Source organism: Haliotis asinina, chromosome 14 (genome assembly GCF_037392515.1).
Source record: "Haliotis asinina isolate JCU_RB_2024 chromosome 14, JCU_Hal_asi_v2, whole genome shotgun sequence".
NCBI classification, from domain to species: Eukaryota; Metazoa; Mollusca; class Gastropoda; order Lepetellida; family Haliotidae; genus Haliotis; species Haliotis asinina.
Genome location: NC_090293.1, coordinates 43,994,710 through 44,015,820, shown reverse-complemented (window position 1 = coordinate 44,015,820; position 21,111 = coordinate 43,994,710). Strand labels below are relative to the sequence as shown.

At 41.0% G+C, this 21,111-nt stretch overlaps 1 protein-coding gene across 1 annotated transcript in view; it reads right to left on the bottom strand.

Moving 5' to 3' along the window:
- Nucleotides 1-1,044: 1,044 nt before the first annotated feature.
- LOC137261703 (uncharacterized) overlaps nt 1,045-21,111 on the bottom strand; it is a 131,951-nt gene continuing 111,884 nt past the window's right edge. The window contains exons 6-9 of the mRNA XM_067799484.1: nt 11,271-11,409; nt 5,705-5,820; nt 4,342-4,435; nt 1,045-2,359 (exon numbers count right to left, since the gene is read on the bottom strand). Of these exons, the coding sequence (XP_067655585.1) occupies nt 2,079-2,359; nt 4,342-4,435; nt 5,705-5,820; nt 11,271-11,409 (630 nt within the window). The 3' untranslated portion in view covers nt 1,045-2,078. The remainder of the gene's footprint in view (nt 2,360-4,341; nt 4,436-5,704; nt 5,821-11,270; nt 11,410-21,111) is intronic.

Sequence of the window (21,111 nt, the reverse complement as noted above, 5' to 3'; positions counted from 1 at the left end):
TATAGTGGTGACATTCCAAGCATAGACTGGAAGTAAGCAGCAGACCGTGACAACAATCCGGCCATAGACTGGACACAGGCACTAGACCGTGAAGACAATTTGTTCAGAGACAAAACACAAGCCCCAGACCGTGGTGACAATCTATGCACAGACTAAACAGGCACTAGACCGTGATGACAGCTAAGGTGTAGACTGTACATAGGTACTAGACCGTGACGGCAGTCTAGGCATAGATTGGACACAGGCACTAGACCGTGAAGACTATCTGTGCATAGACTGGACACAGGCACTAGGCCGTGAATACAGTCTGAGCATAGACTGGACACAGGCACTAGACCGTGAAGACAGCGGAGGTGTAGATTGTAAACAGGCACTAGCCCGTGAAAACAGTCCAGGCATAGACTGGCCACTTGTACTAGACCGTGTCGAGAATCCGGGCATAGATTGGACACAGGCACAAGGCCGTGAAGACAATTTAGGCATAGATTAAACACAGGCACTAGACTGTGACGGTAATCTAGGCATAGATTGCACACAGGCACTAGACCATGAAGAAAATCTGGGCATACGCCTGAAAATAGGCTCTAGACCGTGAAGACAGTCTGGGCATACACTGGACACAGGCTGTGGACCCTTGAGACGATCCTACTCCGCACGCATTCACTGAATTTCCTGATTGCAGCTCCTATGGGTCCTTGTACAAAATATAACAACATAAACAGATTTGTTTACACAAACAAGATAGACTCTACAAAGAACCTCGACTAAAGATAAATGTACATTGGATAGGATTCCCTGAGGGCTCCTAAGAAGACTGTACACGTAAATATCGGGAATATAATGTTTGCCCAGCCTTACGTAGGCTAGCATACTTTATCAAAGGCATTTACGTCAGTGAAACTTCCGACACAAACTAAATCGATACAGGTTGTCTCCCCTGGATGAAGTGGATTACCTCCCTTGCATGGGATCGTCGTGCACAACGAGGGTGCCGTGTCAACAACAACCACACAGGGTGGAGGAATACAGACGGTAGGAGGTCCTTATGCACTGCAATATACCAAGCTCAGGTACCTAGCCTCTATGAGAGACCTGGATATTCGGCCAATATCTACACTTTTGACACCATTTAAAGTAACGCAAAAAGCCGTCTGTATCACACTACTAATCCGTGCTGCCAAGCCTCTCAATGTTCAGTGGACTGATATGAATATATACAACTGCTGAAAGACACATTTCTGCATTAGGTGCGGTGCACCGGTGTGATAATAGACTATGAATAAATAACGTATCTAACAAATTGCGATATTCAATTTATATAAATGTGTGGATGCCGGATTTCAGTTGAAGGTACGATCCAAGGTGCTAATGTATGGAAAACACATAGTGAGAATAGCAAAGGATGATATCGTCGAGTTATGATATCGCTATGACGTCACCTATGACGTCACACCGACATGTCGAGATGAAATGTTCTTTATCCAGTTATGTTTATCTCGTGTTTAACACAATAACATCCGGTATCCCTTGGGTCCATACTGGCCTTCTCCAACACAACACCACTACTCAGTAAGGTTAAATCCAAAGCGCAGCAGTTCGATCCCATTCACTCCAAGAACTGCCATGATGAACATAACTAGCTGTCCACACACATTCTTCGCTACCGCCACCACGAAGATAATCCTTATATACCCATCAACGCGCGAATCTTCCAATCAGTTTCTGAAGGCTCCAGTACAGTCGGGTTGCCCAGTGAATAATGCGTACGCTCGACGTACCCGGGTTCGATTCCCCACATGGGACAATATGTCAAGTCCTTTTTTCGTGTTCTCCGCCGTGATATTGCAAAACTATTGCGAAAAGCGGCGTAAAACCATTCTCACTCACTCACTGAAGGCTTACAACGTGTATCTGTTGGAGAGCTTAAAGATCCCAGAGTGATTGTCCATACACAAAGAAGTCTTGAAATATGGCGAGTCACGTCTATTGCATCGCGTGAATAGGTCCCTCGGATAATCAAGGGGCACAGATTCAGCCCTCATGGTTATATCACGTGTGTAGCTAGAGTTTCGCATTTATTATACACTGGACTTGCCATCACTTGTCCCTATTCCGTTCATCTCTTTTCCAGATTTTTCCTTCTTTTCCTTGCATTCCTTTATCTCTTCAGTCTCCGACTTATCTGGGCTGAGGGAGTCCTCTTCTTCGATGGTGGGAACGAGGCTACCGCGCAGGCGCGCCTCCGAGAGATTGGAGAGTGACGGGCGGGGAGATAACCGCGGGAAGTCTCGCCGGTCATCCAAGAGTATCACAGAGGCATTGTCTATCTTAATCTTGCACTTGCTCTTCCCTGCCTTGTCTGAAATGAAGGACATACATTGTCAGGTATTTGAGAGAGCTTTATTCCAGCTATATGTCGCGGGTCAGCATATAATCAAGTATGGACGAGACGATCTAGTGATCAATAGCATGAACCTCCATCTACGCTATTGAGATACATTGCTAGGTGTCTACGATGTCAACAAACCTGACCAGCCGATCCCGTCTGCCGCCTCCTACAGCAAGCATGGGTTGCTAATGACTCATTTTAACCCGAATTTTCAAGGGTTTGAAGTTGGCTTTTCTATGAAGATTAATTTCATAATAGCTTGAGTATAAAGCATAAGGAAGGAAAACCCACAGCGCTGTTAAGCTGACATACCCAATATACTATTGGAAGTTGTTATTACTTACAATTCTAACAGTGATCGATTGCATAAGCATCGATCAACGTAATTGGGATGACATGTGTCAACCAAGTCACCAAGCATGACAAGTAGTAGTAGTAGTAGTAGTAGTAGTAGTAGTAGTAGTAGTAGTAGTAGTAGTAGTAGTAGCAGTAGTGGTAGAAGCAGTAGTAGTATTACTATTCCATTTAAATTTTCAAATTTTCATATATTTCGATATATAATCTGAAGAAGTCCTCGTAATAAACAGAACATATTCTGTTGGGCATGACCGTCTATTCATGAGATATGTCCTCGTAGTAGACATTAAAATTCAAACATTTATTATTTCATGTAAAGTCCAAATGGTAAACATGACTTGTAACTTTAAATTTATGGGATCGAACCAGGAATGTTCGTTCTTGAAGCCAAGTGCGGGAGGCCTCAGCAGTGCTGAATAACAACGCTTGCGGAATCTCGTTTTCAACTCCAACTGTGCCCGGGGGAGATATTTTACGACAGCTTCATCAGATGTATGGGGCGAACGTCATATCGTTGATAAATATTGTTTCAGAGTTTCCTTTCAGCCTATTCCAAAGATAAAACATTTACCTCGGGATTAGTTTGAACAGTAAACAGTCGGTGTCGGGAACAGCACTTTACGTCGTGTCTACCTGTCGTGTTTTCATACGCGACGAAAGTTTTCCACTGTTAACGTTTGTCTCAAAGTACAATAAAGACGACTTTGAAACACTTTTTTCACATTAAGATACCATTAAGGAGTAATGATTAAGGAGCAATTAGTAAAGAGCAACGACGTAAGGAGTAAAACTATAAGGCGTAAGGAGGTAGGACATAAGGTGTAAGGATATAATAGGTAAGGAGTAGGGACTTAGGGAGTAAGAACAAAAGGAGTAAGGATATACGGACTTAAGGACATAAAGGCATACGAAGTATGGAGAAGGATAATAAGAAGTAAAGGTGAAAGGGGTAAGGAGATCAGAACTTAAGGGATAAGCGTTTAACGATATAAGGAGTAAGGAGTAAGAACATAAGGATTAACGACGAATGGTGTAAGGAATAAAGACATAAAGATATAAGGAGTAATGGCGAAAGGTTTAAGTTGTAAAGACGTAAAGACAGGAGCAAGGGCGAAAGAGTTAAGGTGTAAAGACGTAAAGACATAAGGATTAAGGGTGAAAGGTTTAAGGAGTATGGGCATAAGGATTAAGGTCGAAAAGTTTAAGGTGTAAAGACATAAAGACATAAGGATTAAGGGTGAAAGGTTTAAGGAGTATGGGCATAATGATTAAGGTCGAAAGGTTTAAGGTGTAAATACGTACAGACATATGAAGTAATGACGAAAAGTTTATGTTGTAAAGAAGTAAAGACAGGAAGTAACGGCGAAAGGTTTAAGGTGTAAAGACGTCAAGACACAAGGCGAAAGTTTCAGGAGTAAAGACGTAAAGACAGCAATAAGGGCGAAAGGTTTAAGGATTAAAGAGGTACAGACATAAGGAGTAAGGGCGAAATGTTTCAGGAGTGAAGATGTAAAGACACAAGGAGTAAGGGCGAAAGGTTTAAGGAGTAAAGACGTAAAGACATAAGGAGTAAGGTATTAAGAAGTGGTACTTACTAACAACGTATTCGTCAATACGTAGAAGCTGTTCAACCCTCCACTCATCCACCCCCTCGGTGATGCATAGTTTACGTAAAGCGTTGCATTGAGACTGAAAGATACGATCAAACATATCATCTTGTGTCACGTTGCACTGAGACTGAAAGACGCAGAACAAATATATCATCTTGTGCCACATTGCATTGAGACTGAAAGATACAGAACAATTATATCATCTTGTGTCACGTTGCACTGAGACTGAAAGACGCAGAACATATATACCATCTTAAACCACGTTGCACTGAGACTGATAGATACAGCAGACATACATCATTGCTGTTTCACGTTGAATTGGAACGAAATACATATACAACAAATACGTCGATGTGCCAGATTAGTTACTAACTGCAGGAAATAACTACACTGTAACGTTGCAGTGTGACTGAAACAAATGACACTTGTTGCACCGTGCCTCGAGACGATGGATATAGGTTAGGAACTGCCAGACAGAAACTGATAGAAATAAAACAAACATTTAAATTTAAGTATTTTTTACACTTTCCAGGATCATGATGTCCATTCAAGTGTAAAATGAACCTTTATGTAAATTATTCACTTTTCAGTGCCTTTGATCCAATATTGCGTTTCATTAGACCATGGTAGCTGAAATACCAGTATTGTCAAAACTTTCGGTGTTTTGATGTTTATGGCTGTTTACGTGGTATCTTCGATAGCGGAGATTCATTAATAATAACATATTCTGCCATGTTTTAATGCACAGAAAAAACCCAAACACATATGAACCATATGCTGTGCACACACCGCAAGGAGGAAAAAGAATTACCTCCCTTACTACATAAACCACCGACTGGCATTCGTGGACACTCGTATTTTTCCGTTTACACCAAAGAAGGCATTCGGCATCTCCGGGAATAACACAAGTTGGTCAAGAATGCGCAGATTGGGAAGGCAGTGAAGCGTGTGATACCACGCCTTTCGGGATTACGTATTTGGGATTTCATGCGTCCTAATATCTAAAGGTATAATAACACTATGGACAAATGTCATGACATCATGGACAACTGTCCAGAGGCTATTACGAGTATTGACAAGGAATTGCTTCCAATGAACTTTATGTATCCATACTTTGGACTTTGCAAACAGGCATATATCTTTGTGCTTTTTTCCAAGAGGTGGCCATTTGTCTAAGTTTAAATCTTTGACATTTATATTACTATATAAGTAAGGATTTAGCACATTTTCCCACTTGTTTTCCTCTTCCAGTAATATCACAAATACCAGAAATTACTGGGTAATCGAACGAGTGAACGCTTTAATCACCTTGCTACCCACCGCCCCTAGATATCTATATAAACCTTACCCTAAATATTTGCAGTTTTATTTCTGTGTCTCTTAGACTATTCTGTATTTTCTTCTTGCGGCTATATACAAGCTTCAACCGGAAGTGCTCGTGATCTTTCACAGCAACCACCAAACCTGAAACGACAGGACAATTTGTAAACAAAACTGAAAAAGCACAAGATAACATCAGTTGATATAACGTTTACACAAACCATAACACAACAATATCTAAGGCATCATCGATATTTTCGCTTTGAGACAAATCACAATGACCAGATTATATACACCGAAACGTCATTCAGCTTAACCCGATCCCTTTGGTGGTGATGATAACGGAACGAGCCGAGTGGGTCCGAATGATAACTTGTTTGCTCCTTTAAGCTAAAATTTGGAAAGGGCACGTCCGATCAGACTTCTACCCGCCCTGTTATTATATTGTGTTCAGGTACTCGCGTTGGGTATACTCTCTTTCCCCGGTTTTGTTGCATTTTCTGCCCAATGGAAATAGTGTCGGTGGCTAGGACATTTACTTTGTTATTCTTTGCTGAAGACCACACAGAACTACATATGTACATTTATGTACATACTTTTCTGTGGATTTTACTAAATGGTTGATACTGTGCCGATGTTACATAAACATGAACAGTAATTGTATGGCAGCCGTCTTGAAAAATGGCGGCCATTTGGAATTTTGAGTGACCAACATTAGTGAACATGCCTGCATAATTTGTTGCTTGTATCACAACGTGAACGATTTTCTGCCATTATCTGCCATTCTATTGTCAGCAACTTAAAAATATTAAAGAAGAAACAAAACTGAACAAAAAAACAAAAACAAAACAAAACAAACAAACAAACAGAAAAACAACCCCAAAACAACAACAACAACAAAACCTCAGTACGCTCTTTCTTATGTGTTATGCCCCCTAGTCCATTTATATGCCATTAATTGATGTGATTGTCAATTGACAGTTATTTGACAGAAATCTATAGCCCTGATTACCTGCGCGGCATTTCGTATACCTGTAATAGCGGCAAATATACTTTCTACATTCGTCCATGTTTCGTTTCTGGTGTCTTTATTTAATGTCATATTTGTCGAAGTATTTTAATCCCATGTTTATTGGTTTTTATTGTGTGCTATTATTGTTTTATCATGTGCAGATCTCCAGTAAAACACTTAGTCTTGTTTTTCGTCGATTTTTTCTAATTAAAATAGATTTTGCTTAAGACGAACATCCTTTCTCTTGTCGCAACTGAATCCCTTTTCATCTTTTCATTCTTTCCACCACAGACAACGATTTTTATATTGCTTTTTTAAAAAAACCCACAGATTTATTGTTTTTAGTTCGTATGCATTGTTTTTGGGGAAAAATCAATCGCGAACCAAATATTATATTATAGACGAAAAATATATATTAGACATAGCTAAAAAATAAATGGCCATTGCAATATTTATTAAAATATAGAGATTTTGCTATCGATTTTCACAAATTACATTGTCTTCAATTATTTTGTTCATTACCTCCTTAGTTCATCATGTAGGGCATTACGGTGATACCGCCCTTTGGTAAATGACAAACGTAATCGTTTTTTTTCATACGAAAAGACGTGGTAGTTCCGTTAGTAATGGCCGATAGTTTCAGTGTAGCGTTGGACCGTTTGTCAATGCCTTGGTATATGAAATTATGGATATATTCCGCGTTTGTTTCAGAAAGTGACAGAGGTAACAAAGCTTTTAATGTTTAAGTGAAGGAAGTTTATGAGCTGAGAATAGTATGCCTGTGACGTTAATAAACAACGAAATTTGAATTTAATATAACCGAACGAGGAGGCATTATTGTGATGCCTTGTAGCATGACGTTTCATTGTCATCAGAGAATGGACATCAAGAATTAGTTTAACTTAATACCTGTGTCCTTTCACGCAATTTTCGGCCCCTTTTAGCAATATTCCAGCACTATGAATATCACGACGACGGACACCAGAAATGCGCTTTACACACTGTATCCATGTGGGGAATCGAACCCGGGTCTTCGCATGACGTACGAGCGTTTTACCCACTAGGCTATCCCTCCGCCCTTTGACGCATTTTCGCGACCTAACGAGCAAAAACTCTGACCGGTTGTTCCTGTTTATTTTGGAGAAACACCATGATTCGGGGATAAGTGAGAGAGTTTAGTTTACGCCTCTTTTAGGCAATTTTCCATCAATACAAAGGAAGGGGGGTCAGAAATGGGCCTAACACACTGGGCTGTTGTTTTCCTAAGTCTAATAAAAGCTTCTAATTATAGTGACACAGTGTAATCAATAGTAAATCGAATTAAAAGAAGAAAATGTATGGATATCTACTGCTTTATTGCGAGGAACACGACGCTTCGAGGTATATCCTTCCTCCATATGAGCTGAATGACCCGATTAGCATTTACCTGAAGATGCATTCGTAACTACTTACCTGTTTCCGAGACCTACAAGAATACTCGTACCTTATCGTATTGTTGCCGTTGCAAACCAATCAAATCTCGTCTAGTAAAGCGCATTTCGAAGCATGAAAATGGCGACACTGTCGAACTTTTCAGCTTCTATAAAATATGTAAAGCACAATTCAAACTTTGAGGTAAGGGTCCGCAACTTTTCACACTGAAAGATTTACTATAGGAATGACTGTATTGTTGTTTTTCCTATAAGATATAGGCTATTCTAGGAGTAGCCATGTTTGCAAGTTCAGAGTTATCTTTCCTTGGTAATCGTGCTAGCCTTTTTTCTTCCCCATGTTCGTTTGCGCTTAGACAGAGCCCAGTCGAAAACATGGCCACGAGATGGGTACGAGATGTCATCTGGTTTGCCGGAATGACACCAGTAGTTCGAAATGCTGAAGACGAACGAACAATTATACTCCGAAACGTTGTGAAGTTGACATCCAGATACTTTCACTTTTTCTGTGATTTACGTTTCAACGCCGTTCATGATGCTAATTGCATGGTTAGCAAAATCAACCTCACTGACACACTTCGAATGACGTGTTGGCTTTTTTGCCCATATGGGAATCGAACCCTATATTTTGGCGTGACGAAGGAGCACTTTAACCACTAGGCTACCAAACCGCCCGCGTCTCTATTTTCAGTGATGGTGTAGTTGACATTGCAAAAACATTATTAAGTATTTCAAAACCTTAGAATTAAGAACTACATTTGTATGCAGACATAGACAGGACGTTTGGGGATAGATAGCATGGATTTAATTTTACGCCGCTTTCAGCAATATCCCAAGAATATCACGACGGGGACTCAAAAATGGACTCCACACATTGTACCAATGTGAGAATCGAAGCAGTTCTCCCGCCTGACGAGGGATCCGATAACGTGAACCAAAAACTCTAGTGACTGTGTATTGTCTAAGGCTATCCCAAGCATGGGACGTCAATCTATGCATAATGTCTGGACAAGACAAACCAGTGATTGACATTATGAGCAACTGGGATATCTCAGAGCAGTGACCAGGAGTGACACCGTATGCAAATGAGCTGACGTCTAATATCGCGTTCAACCGTGTCGTACAGATTCTTCTTTCCAAGCTCCTTAAACCCGTGATACACTGGAATTCATCTCGGGATGTAGAAGCCGAACCTTTTCTTAGCGGCATTTCAATTTTTAGGCAAGCAATATCACTGACCTATTTGGACCTATTATTGATTTTACAATCCAACTGCTCCGGCCGAAGAGAGAAACGACACAAACCTCTGGGTCCAAATTTGGAATTGGCCGCAGTGGGCTGTCAATGATTGGTTGAAATATGCGCGCGCATTATGATCAAACCCAGATCCGTTTCTGGGAAGTCGTTAAAGTTTGCTAAGCAAACTAATGAAGTCTTGAAGATGTGTTTTTTCAAAACCTTTCTATTGATTTGTGTCCATGTGCCTAGATACGAGCTTGCTTCAAGTTTCGTGTGTAATTAAAAGCAGAATTTAGCCCATCCCTCTGAAATAGTGGTGTCGTGAGGAGGGAGAAATCCGTTCGGAGGAAATTTACAGGTTTCCATTATGTTGATGCCAGAATTCATCAGAGGCGGCTTACCCAAACAGCGGCGTATGGTCGTCACTACATAAGACAAACAACATTGGCTACAGAGTGTTTACTGTTCGTACATATTTGTCGACAGGATAGTCTCTATATCGCAATGTAATTACAACGAATGATATGATGGTATGTCAGTTACTCCGCGGAACAAGATGGACGGTTTGGCACCTCCGGTACTGTATAGCTAATGTCAATGGGACTTTTAGAAATATATTTTTAAATGTTACTGAAAGGTAAAACTGTGTTGGTTAAACGTGGGGAAGTGTGTTAGATTTAAGTCTGGTTTGTATCCTCAGTGTTGAGGGTTTCTCTGATTGAGAGATAGAACTATTAACTCAGTGTAGCATTTCGAACCCCAAATGTGCATTTGGAATTAACCCTGATAAAGTCGTCTAATCTTATATGTCATCTATTGCACCGCATAGTTATCCTACTGGTCTCGTTTTGTGATTTAAGTGGCATTTTCCTTCACTTGAAATCTTTACTTTGTACATATCTTTTCAACTCGCATTTCTGTTGACATCTTACACTCGAATTGTGATCATTGTCAACATCAACTGTGCTTGTTGATGGTAATTCAACATGAGCTACAATTCGTTATGTACTCTCCGCTTACTGTTGACAATATCTGAAATAATGTAATTTCTGCTTTCATTTGACTATGCCTAATTTAGTCTCACATGCTGCTGACAACGTCTAATGTTATCAGTACTCTCTAATTATAGAATCTCTACATTCTGTTGACAACTCGTAAAGTAATTTCTACTCATTGTTGTTAACATCTGATGTAACCACAGCCTACTGTTGACACTTTCTATCGTGACTTACTGTCGACATTTTGTAATGTTCACTTACTATTCGCATCTCGTAATGGCTAAATACTGTTGACAACTTGTCAATGGCCACTTACTATTGAGAGAATAGTAATGGCCACTCACTGTTGAGAGAATAGTAATGGCCACTTACTGTTGAGAGAATAGTAATGGCCACTTACGTTTGAGAGAATGGTAATGGCTACATACTGTTGACACGTCGTACTGGCTACGTACTGTTGACAACTCGTAATGGCCACTTACTGTTGAGAGAGTCGTAATGAGAGAGTCGTACTTACTTTTGAGAGAATAGTGATGGCTACATACTGTTGACAAGTCGCAATGGCCACTTACATTTGAGAGAATAGTAATGACTACATACTGTTGACAACTCGTAATGGCCACTCACTGTTAATGGCCACTTACTTTTGAGAGAATAGTAATGGCTACATACTGTTTACAAGTCGTAATGGCCACTTACTGTTGACAACTCGTAATGTTTACTTACTGTTGACAACTCGTAATGTCTACTTACTGTTGAAAAGTCGTAATGTTTACTTACTGTTGACAACTCGTAATGTCTACCTGCTGTTGACAAATCGTAATGGCCACTTACTGTTGACAAATCGTAATGTCTACTTACTGTTGACAACACGTAATGACCACTTACTGTTGACAACTCGTAATGTCTACTTACTGTTGACAACTCGTATAACCCTCCAAGGCAGGAGGAAGGCCAGGATGAAGACAAAGTCCTGGATCTTGTAGTTGGGGAGGCGATTGAGGAACACCAGATCCACGACAAAAGACACGATGACGATAAAGGCATCAAACACCTGAAACACACAACCCTAAATTTTCAGATGCTACATCATGGCACATGTAGCAGGTCACGTGTACACGCCTCATGGCATAAGTTAATTATGACACATAGTGTACTCCATCGGCTACAGGGGTATTCATAGCACATCAAGTATAGTTCAGATGCGCACGTGTTAAGTCAACAGGGCTAATTATAGCACATCATGTATAGGGCCGTCTCCTATTCTCGCGGGTTTCCTATTCTCGCGGTAAACACATTTTCTGCCGAGATCGCCGATGCGTGACACTTAGCGGTTGTGTACACCATTGACCAGTAACTAGGAAGTGGACCAAGTCTGTGAATTATCAAAATTTTGCAATGTAACAAATAAACGTGAGTTGTAACCAACTTGGAAAAATCGTAACTTTTTCCCGCCCTTCCCGATAAGATTCCCCTTCCTTACACCTAATGACGTTACTTTCCCATTATACCGCGAGAATGGGAGACGCCTCAAAAACTCGGCGGCGGACGACCATGTTTTTCATCGAGCTCAAGTGGGAAAATACACCTGATGGATCAAGCAGTTGGTAGATGCACATTTTAGAGGGGAAATCTCTTCATTTAAAAACAACATGCATACATACGAAAAGAACTGTTTGTACTATATTTTCAGCCAATATCCGTAAGTACCGCGAGAACAGGAGACGCCAGTATATCATAAGCGCACGTGTAAAGTCAGAAGGGTTAATCAGAGCACATGCTGTATTTCATAAACACTCGTGCAAAGTTAGGAGGGTTAAATGCAGCTCTTTCAGTATTTCATAAACACACGTGTAAAGTTAGTAGATTTGATTAATCATAGCACAGCATATGCACATGTGTAAAGCCAACAGGGTTAACCTAAGCACACACTCTAGTCCAGATGCACCCGTGTTAGGTCAGTTAGGATAGATTTATTAGCAAAACGATTCGTAATCGACAATTCAAAAAGATATAAAATACGATAACGTAAGTACACGAATGCAATTTCTTAAGACATGTTAGACATAACAGTAAAAATGATTGAGTGTTACATCCCTAAATCGTATTAGGTTATAACTTTTAAAACATAATATTCTAAAACGTATGTTGTAAACACAGTCACGACGTTCCTCTAATTCTAGATAATCAAATTTCAATGTTTGACGACAGGCGTCTCAACAGGATAATCAATACCCCTTTACCAGTTTTTACCAACTTAACATTTTTCATAATTATTCGAAATTCACCCAAAGTCCGATTACATCGAAAATCCTTTATTATAGTTCACTATCAAAATAGCAATGATTTCAGGTGTTCCCCAAAACGAACCTATCCAGGCACTTCAGTGGAACCCATAACTAACACACGCACAGGCAGGTCACGAGAAAATGCACGTCCTTGATTCAGAGTTTTAATTCGATGTTGTGAGTTTCTGTTGAGATCGATTGGTCAAAGTGTTTAATTTAAACGGGTTATTTAAACGGGGGCGCCATAGACATAATATCTGTCACCGATACACAATATTATCAGATTTTCATAAATGATATGGGAATGGTGTAATCATGATTAAACTGTGTTGACTCCCTTTGAAATCTTTTCAAATGTGAAGATTCTTCCTCAAGAGCTGTGAACTTAAACTCCACATAGATGGAGCTGCTTTAAAAGTTCATGTTCACAAAGGACACCCTGGCAGTGGGATATAATTGTAGTTAGATCTTAAACTCATTCAATTTCACACTTACAAGCATAAGTACGCCACAGTCACGCCTCCAGGACATGACATTATAAAAAAATCAGCTAATGAGAAGTTTGTCAAAATCCTCACGGAGGTGAAGTGGGGGTAGAGCTTCAAAAACTCCCTGTCCTATGGCCATTCCAAGCGATCTCACGCCGTATGGTCAAAGACAGTGTTTCAGAAAAAAATGCCTATTTTGACTGGAAACTTTTCTTACGTGCACTTCAACCTCGTTGTGTCGAAATGTGATGTGTCGAACCTACTTTTCGAACCAAAACCTTGATCCCTGCGTGTTCGGTATTTAACCATCGATTGTATCGAACATCGGATAACTCGAATTGTCAAATTCGACTCAACCACGTGTTCCTGTAAAGATCCCCTAAGATCATAGTACGCATACGTCATCGGATCAAGATACTACCACTTAAATCGAATATTTTCTAGATAAATACACACAAAGCAGCTGACTTCAAACACAGCTACGTTCTGTAACACGATTTATATTCGCAAAACCGGTAATAAAAACAGAGCGACAGTTTCCTCAGAGCGTGCGTCCAATATTTAAAATGAGAAAAAAAAGCTTTTATCAATAATGTTATTGACATTATTGATGTGTTCAACAGTCTTCCAACGCCACACCTATATTTGATGAAAAAGTTGGTCTGGAATAAAATATCATGGTGTTTTATGTTCCATAGAACATATTTACAAAGCTGCATCACTTGGCCAATGGTGCTTCACACCATTTTCAAGAATCTTCCTGCCGTTACAGAAGTCGAGCATTGGAGATTTACTCATATATCTAAAGATTCCCATAAAGTTACTGAAAAAAATGAAAGAGAAATGGAGAAAATAATCTCTGAAGTCACATAGCGTGGTTATCGAACGGCTATGTCGGTTCCAAACAAGATGATAAAATGGATATTTTACCCCTAACAAACATCCTTCAATCAATATATATCTGGCACTGGAATTAAATGGATTAAAGTCATGTCCTTTCAGTTCCTGGTGCTTCAGTTGGTGTTTTTTTTTTTTGCTGTTACTTTTTATGACGTTGGCAAATATGACCTCACACTTATTGATCATTGTGGGATTTATAAGAAATAGTTAATTTAATATTTGGCGTATTCGGGCTTCGATACATGCATGACCTGCTTAGTGGTCTAGTGGTTACAACGGAAAGCGGATAGATGATGGTTGGATTCTGAAAGGCTTAATAGATGGTATTGTGCCTGTGCTCGGCTTAAGGGAGACCAAACAAAGACGTCTCAGTGCCATTATAGAGTTTCTGAGTTGGACTATCCGTAAATGGCACCGCGCTACGAGGGTTGGCTGAAAAGTTCTCAGCCTGAGTGGTTTTTCCCCACCAGGTAGAGACAGGTGTTTGCCACCAATGAGAACAATCATTTAGTGAATCATAGACACAAGAACTACAAACGTACTAATAGTTTTATCTCAACTACAGCTCTTTTGGTGAACCTACCCTCTGAAATCATCAGAAATGGACAAAACTGAATACAGGGCAGTCATCAAGTACTTGCAAAAGAAAGGGATGTCCCCAACACAGATACATGCTGACATGGTCTCCACTCTAGGGGATGATGCTCCTTCATTTTCCACAGTAAAGAAGTGGGCTCCGGAATTTAAGCGTATCAGACAAAGCCTTGATGATGACCCACGCTCAGGAAGGCCTTCAACAGCAACCACTCCAGAAAACATCACGCGAGTGCTCGATATGTTGATGGATGATTGACTACTCGACATATTGCTAGTGTAGTGGGCATATCTCATGAGAGGGTTGAGCATATTATCACCAACGAATTAGGAATGACTAAAGTTTCTGCAAGATGGGTGCCAAAGCTCTTGACAGCAGAACAGAAACGTGTCAGGTTCCAGACGTCCCTTGACAATTTGCGTCGTTTTGAAGCAGATCCCGATGACTTTGTGGCACGATTTGTAACCATGGATGAGACCTGGATACATCACTTTCAACCAGAAACAAAACTACAGTCAAAACAGTGGAAGCATCCTGATTCACCAGCTCCGAAGAAAGCCAAGTCTGTTCCTTCAGCTGGAAAGGTGATGGCATCAGTCTTTTGGGATTCCAGGGGTATTCTCCTCATTGATTACCTTGAAAAAGGTCAAACTATCAACGGCAGATACTATGCTGATCTACTGAACCAGTTGCGAGAAGCAATCAAAGCCAAACGACGAGGGATGATCGCTAAAGGTGTCCTCTTCCACCTAGACAATGCGCCTGTTCACAAATCGGTGGTGGCCATGTCAACAATCCGTGATTGTGGCTTTGAACTCATTGACCATCCTCCTTATTCACCTGATTTGGCTCCTTCTGACTTCCACCTGTTCCCCAAAATGAAAAAGGAACTCGCCGGTCGCCATTTTGCAAGTAATGATGACGTCATTTCCGCTGTGAGTGATTTTTTTTAGGGTAGCTGAAGAAGATTTCTTCCTGACCGGGATTCGGGCCTTGCAGCATCGCTGGCAAAAGTGTGTGAACTTGAAAAGGGACTATGTAGAAAAATAAATTACAAACGTGGACTTTGTAACTTTTTTTCACAGTGAGGCTTAGAACTTTTCAGCCAACCCTCGTACCTCAGTGCTATGACTGAGTGCGGTACCTCAGTGGTGTGACTGAGTGCGGTACCTCAGTGCTATGACTGAGTGCGGTACCTCAGTGGTATGACTGAGTGCGGGACCTCAGTGGTATGACTGAGATCGGTACCTCAGTACTATGATTAAGTGCGGTACCTCAGTGCTATGACTGAGTGCGGTACCTCAGTGCTATGACTGAGTGCGGTACCTCAGTGCTATGATTGAGTGCGGTACCTCACTGGTATGACTGAGTGCGGTTCCTCAGTGCTATGATTGAGTGCGGTACCTCAGTGCTATGATTGAGTGCGGTACCTCAGTGCTATGATTAAGTGCGGTACCTCAGAGCTTTGATTGAGTGCGGTACCTCAGTGCTATGATTGAGTGCGGTACCTCAGTACTATGATTGAGTGCGGTACCTCAGTGCTATGACTGAGTGCGGTACCTCAGTGCTATGATTAAGTGCGGTACCTCAGTGCTATGATTAAGTGCGGTACCTACCTCAGTGCTATGATTAAGTGCGGTACCTCAGTGCTATGATTAAGTGCGGTACCTCAGTGCTATGATTAAGTGCGGTACCTACCTCAGTGCTATGATTAAGTGCGATACCTCAGTGCTATGATTAAGTGCGGTACCTCAGTGCTATGATTAAGTGCGGTACCTCAGTGCTATGATTAAGTGCGGTACCTCAGTGCTATGATTGAGTGCGGTACCTCAGTGCTATGATTAAGTGCGGTACCTCAGTGCTATGATTAAGTGCGGTACCTCAGTGCTATGATTAAGTGCGGTACCTACCTCAGTGCTATGATTAAGTGCGGTACCTCAGTGCTATGATTAAGAGCGGTACCTCAGTGCTTTGATTGAGTGCGGTACCTCAGTGCTATGATTGAGTGCGGTACCTCAGTGCTGTGATTGAGTGCGGTACCTACCTCAGTGCTATGATTAAGTGCGGTACCTCAGTGCTATGATTAAGTGCGGTACCTCAGTGCTTTGATTGAGTGCGGTACCTCAGTGCTATGATTGAGTGCGGTACCTCAGTGCTGTGATTGAGTGCGGTACCTACCTCAGTGCTATGATTAAGTGCGGTACCTCAGTGCTATGATTAAGTGCGGTACCTCAGTGCTATGATTGAGTGCGGTACCTCAGTGCTTTGATTAAGTGCGGTACCTCAGTGCTGTGATTGAGTGCCACCGACTCCAAACACCGAGTCGTTGGGTTTAACGCTTTGAACGATAGTTTCATTTTGCGGTGTTGCTGCTGTACGTCGAAGATGTATCACTTTGTTGGGGGACCCGTGAAGGTCCCGGGGTAGAACAGGCCTTAAGCAACCCATGCTTGCCATAAAAGGCGACTATGCCTTTCGTAAGACGCGATTATTTACAGACCGCCGCCATATAGCCTGAATATTGCTGAGTGCGACGTATAACTTAACTCACTCACTCATTTTGCCTTGAGTACTACCCTGGTAATTAAAACTTAGGGCCATAAACGCATTAAAGGATTATAGGTATCTGGCGTCCCGAAAGGGTCTTACTCTACATGATCTTCGGCCTTTATGCCCATTATCCTTTATTTATGAATATGAATTAGAAAAATGCGCCCTTCCTATTTGGAGACATTCGAGTCCCCACAAGTTCTAAGAAACACGTTGTGGCAAAGGTTTGGAAAGGTGACACAGATCCCCCGTAATATGTTCTTCCTCCTCTCTTTGTCTACTCTCCTCCCTCTGTCCATCGGCCTCCTCTCTCACTCTCTCTCTCTCTCTCTGTAACCTCTGATATACATAAACATACGCGGACAGTTAATCGTTGTTGCACTCACCTCAGAATCGAAACTTCGACTTATCCGAAAACCGAGAATAGGTAAATATTAAGTTTGATTAGGATATGTACAGATATACATGTAAGTAATGAACACGTTGCTAACAGGCATCGTTACCTAATTCATGTTTTGCATATACTCCGAAGAAAAACAGATAAACCAGTTGCAAATAGACATTGGAAGACACCTGGTGGCTTAATTTGTTATTACGAAGCTGAACATTGAGTGGAACCATGAACCTGCAATGAACCACGTGTCCCCGTATCTGTAGTCACGGGAAGCGTTTCAATTTTGTATACAAGTCCGTTTTGACAGGCATAACAATCAATACCTTATTCGAACAAGAATGACAAAATATTGCCAAAGCCAAAGTTGGTATGATTAAAGATATCGTAAGCCAGACATATTATAACAAAGTTGTCTTGAAAACGTCAGGACAAACTTCATTCTTGGAACAACGCGTGCTCTGGGGCCCAGCTGGCCTGCCATGCAAGTTACTCTAAAAAGTGCAAATGTAATTATTCAGAAATGGTATCCAGTGATGTTTTCATCGGTTTGGCTATTTCTTTCAAAAGACTTAGAATTCCAATGAAGTTTGGTCTAAGTTTTCCGATCTAAATGAGGAGTTTATTTCTAACCATACGCGCTAAAAATGCGATTACTTTTCGTGCCAATATGCACGTGGTAAAAGAGTGTGCACCTCCATTTCCTGAAATGCACTTAATCTAATGATGGCGACATGTGTTCAGATGGGTCTACGCGAAACACGGCCTACTTCAGCGAAACGGACCGCGTTCATCATTGTAGAAGGCTAGCTACCAAATATTCAGCAATATTCAAACACTAACATTTTTCACACCAAAAAATACATGATATGAATAACCATACTGATGGCTCGATTAATCAATGTGCTTTGGATTTAACGAGATTTAGAAATGTAAATGAATCATGTTGTCGGTACCAAATGAGCCTTGTCAAAGCTTCAAGAAATTTGTCAGGTAGAAAAGAACTTTCTTTTTTGTCTGGCCCGTATTATGGATGAGTTACATGTAAAGCAGGTTATACTAGAACAGAGAAAATGTTGATAATTTGCTTTCAATGTGTCCCTGTTTCTGCGAATATCAGTGTTGTACACTTTGTACAGAATACAGTGAACTAGCATATTATACAACGAATTAGCATATTGTACAGTGAATTAGCATACTGTTCAATGACTTAGCACAATGTACAGTGAATAAGCATATTATACAATGAATTAGCATATAGTACAGCACATAAGCACACTGTAAAATAAACAAGGATATTGTACAACAGATAAGCACATTGTACAACGGGTAAGGATTCAGTGCAAAGAACAAGGACACTGCGCAATAAAAATGGATATCACATAATACGTACCAATATTGTACAACATATAATGATAAAGTACAATGAATAACGCTACTCCACAAAGGGATAAGATACTTGTACAATGAATAAAGGCATTGCACAATGATTAAGGGTATCGTAAATTAATACGGGGATTGTACAATGAATGGTTTTGGGAGATGAATGCGGCTGTTGTATAACAATTACGATTACTGGACAATAGACATAATTATAGATAATTACACAGTGTATACGGTTATCGTACAATAGATCTGGATACACTGTGAGGTTAGGAGAGGTGAAATGAGGTTTTAACGACGTTCTCTCTTTGTTCTCCAACCCCATGCCCCCACCATCCCCTCTACGCGTCTCTCTCTTTCTCAGACAACCGAATGCGCACCTAACGCAAAAGATCCCAGGGGTTTGGAAACCTCCCATCGTCACTCTAGACGTTAGAAGCTATTTCACAGATTAAACCCCAAAGATCTATGATTTTTGTTGGAAATAAAAAAAACCCAAAAAAACCAAAACAAAAAAACCCAAAACAAAACAAAACAAAAAAATAAGAAAAAAAATATAACATCAGATGAAATGATATCACTTTGCAAGCCTGATTTAGCACTTGTGTGGAATTGCCAAAATATTGATGGAATCGCTGGTCTTATCTCATGACGTCACGCGGCATGAAATTCTGGCTTGCGTTATTGCAGCAGAAGACACACTGATGTAATCATGCATTGCGTTCATAATTTGGTCCTTCTGTAGCTCTATCACCAAGACTCTCAAGCGGAAAATATCTCCTTCAGTGAGTTTAGTTAACACAGCTTTGAACATCACCGCGCCACATATAAATAATGAAGATGTACAGTGCGGCGAAGGTCTTTGCCATTTTGGTCGAACACTGGAACAGGGCACAGGTGTTACACATGGATACAAGTGAGTGAGTGAGTGAGTGAGTGAGAGAGTGAGAGAGTGAGTGAGTTTGCGTCCTTTTACCAATATTCCAGCAACATGACGACGGACGACACAGGAAATTGGCTTCACACATTGCACCCATATGTGGAATCGAACCCGGGTCCTCGGCGGCACGAGCGAACGCTTTAACCTATAGGCAGCCCCACCGCCCCAAATGGCTAAGAAGTGCAATGGATATCGAATTCGAAGCATCAGAAACGGATCCTTGCACTGATTAGGGACGAAGAGAGGTTCGACTCCTGAGACTCATATCGTGCCACCGGATATGACGTGTAGGCCCCTGTAACGATTCTCACAGTGGTCTTTTGAGAAGAGTCAGGCGGTGGGGTAGCCTGGTGGTCTTAGAGTTCGATCGTCACGTCGAAACCCGGGTTCGATTCCCCACATGGGTATTATGTGTGAAGACCATTTCTGGTGTCCCCCGTCGTGATACTGCTAGAATAGTGCAATACAACTGTAAAACTATACTCACTCACTCACTCATTCACAGACGAATACGCAAAAACAGGCTTTCATGCTTTGTACCAGTGTGGGAATCTACCCCCTGAACAATTCAAATGAATCACTAAGTATATCCTTACAGCCCCAAATTCATAGCAGAAAGGGATATATTTGGGTTTATTGAAATTAGCTTCATTCTAGAACCAGATAGGCACTTAAATAGCTAACTGCTATCATGTGACTACCTCCTGTACGTATCACTCCATCGACTAAGCTAACCAAGATGGCAGCCACAAGATTCAAGATGCCGATGGCTAATAAACTATTTTCCCCACGACAAATTTTCACCGTATCTCCGAGCCAAACTATAGGTGTCTAGTATACTCAAAACAAAATTAGCAAGGTCTTCACTGGGAACAAGCCTTCCTTGAGGTCATGCATTCCAAGAACATCGGTTTGTGGAGTTCAATTTACATTGAAAATCTTTCAGAAGAGAATAAGAAATGACTACTGAGATGAACTGTCTCGAGAAACACTTTATTCACGAAAAAACAGAAATAACAAGGATGGAGAATATCTGTTTTGTTCATTTTAGTCAATACGAGCCGAATCGGTTTCTGCTCGATTTGATTTCGTGTTCACAGAGCGAGAGGCAATCACATACAGCCCTTAGCTATGCTCTTGCATTGTTAATGCCTTAACACCACAGCGATAACACATTGTGATATATGCGTCATATATACATTGTGATACACACACACACAC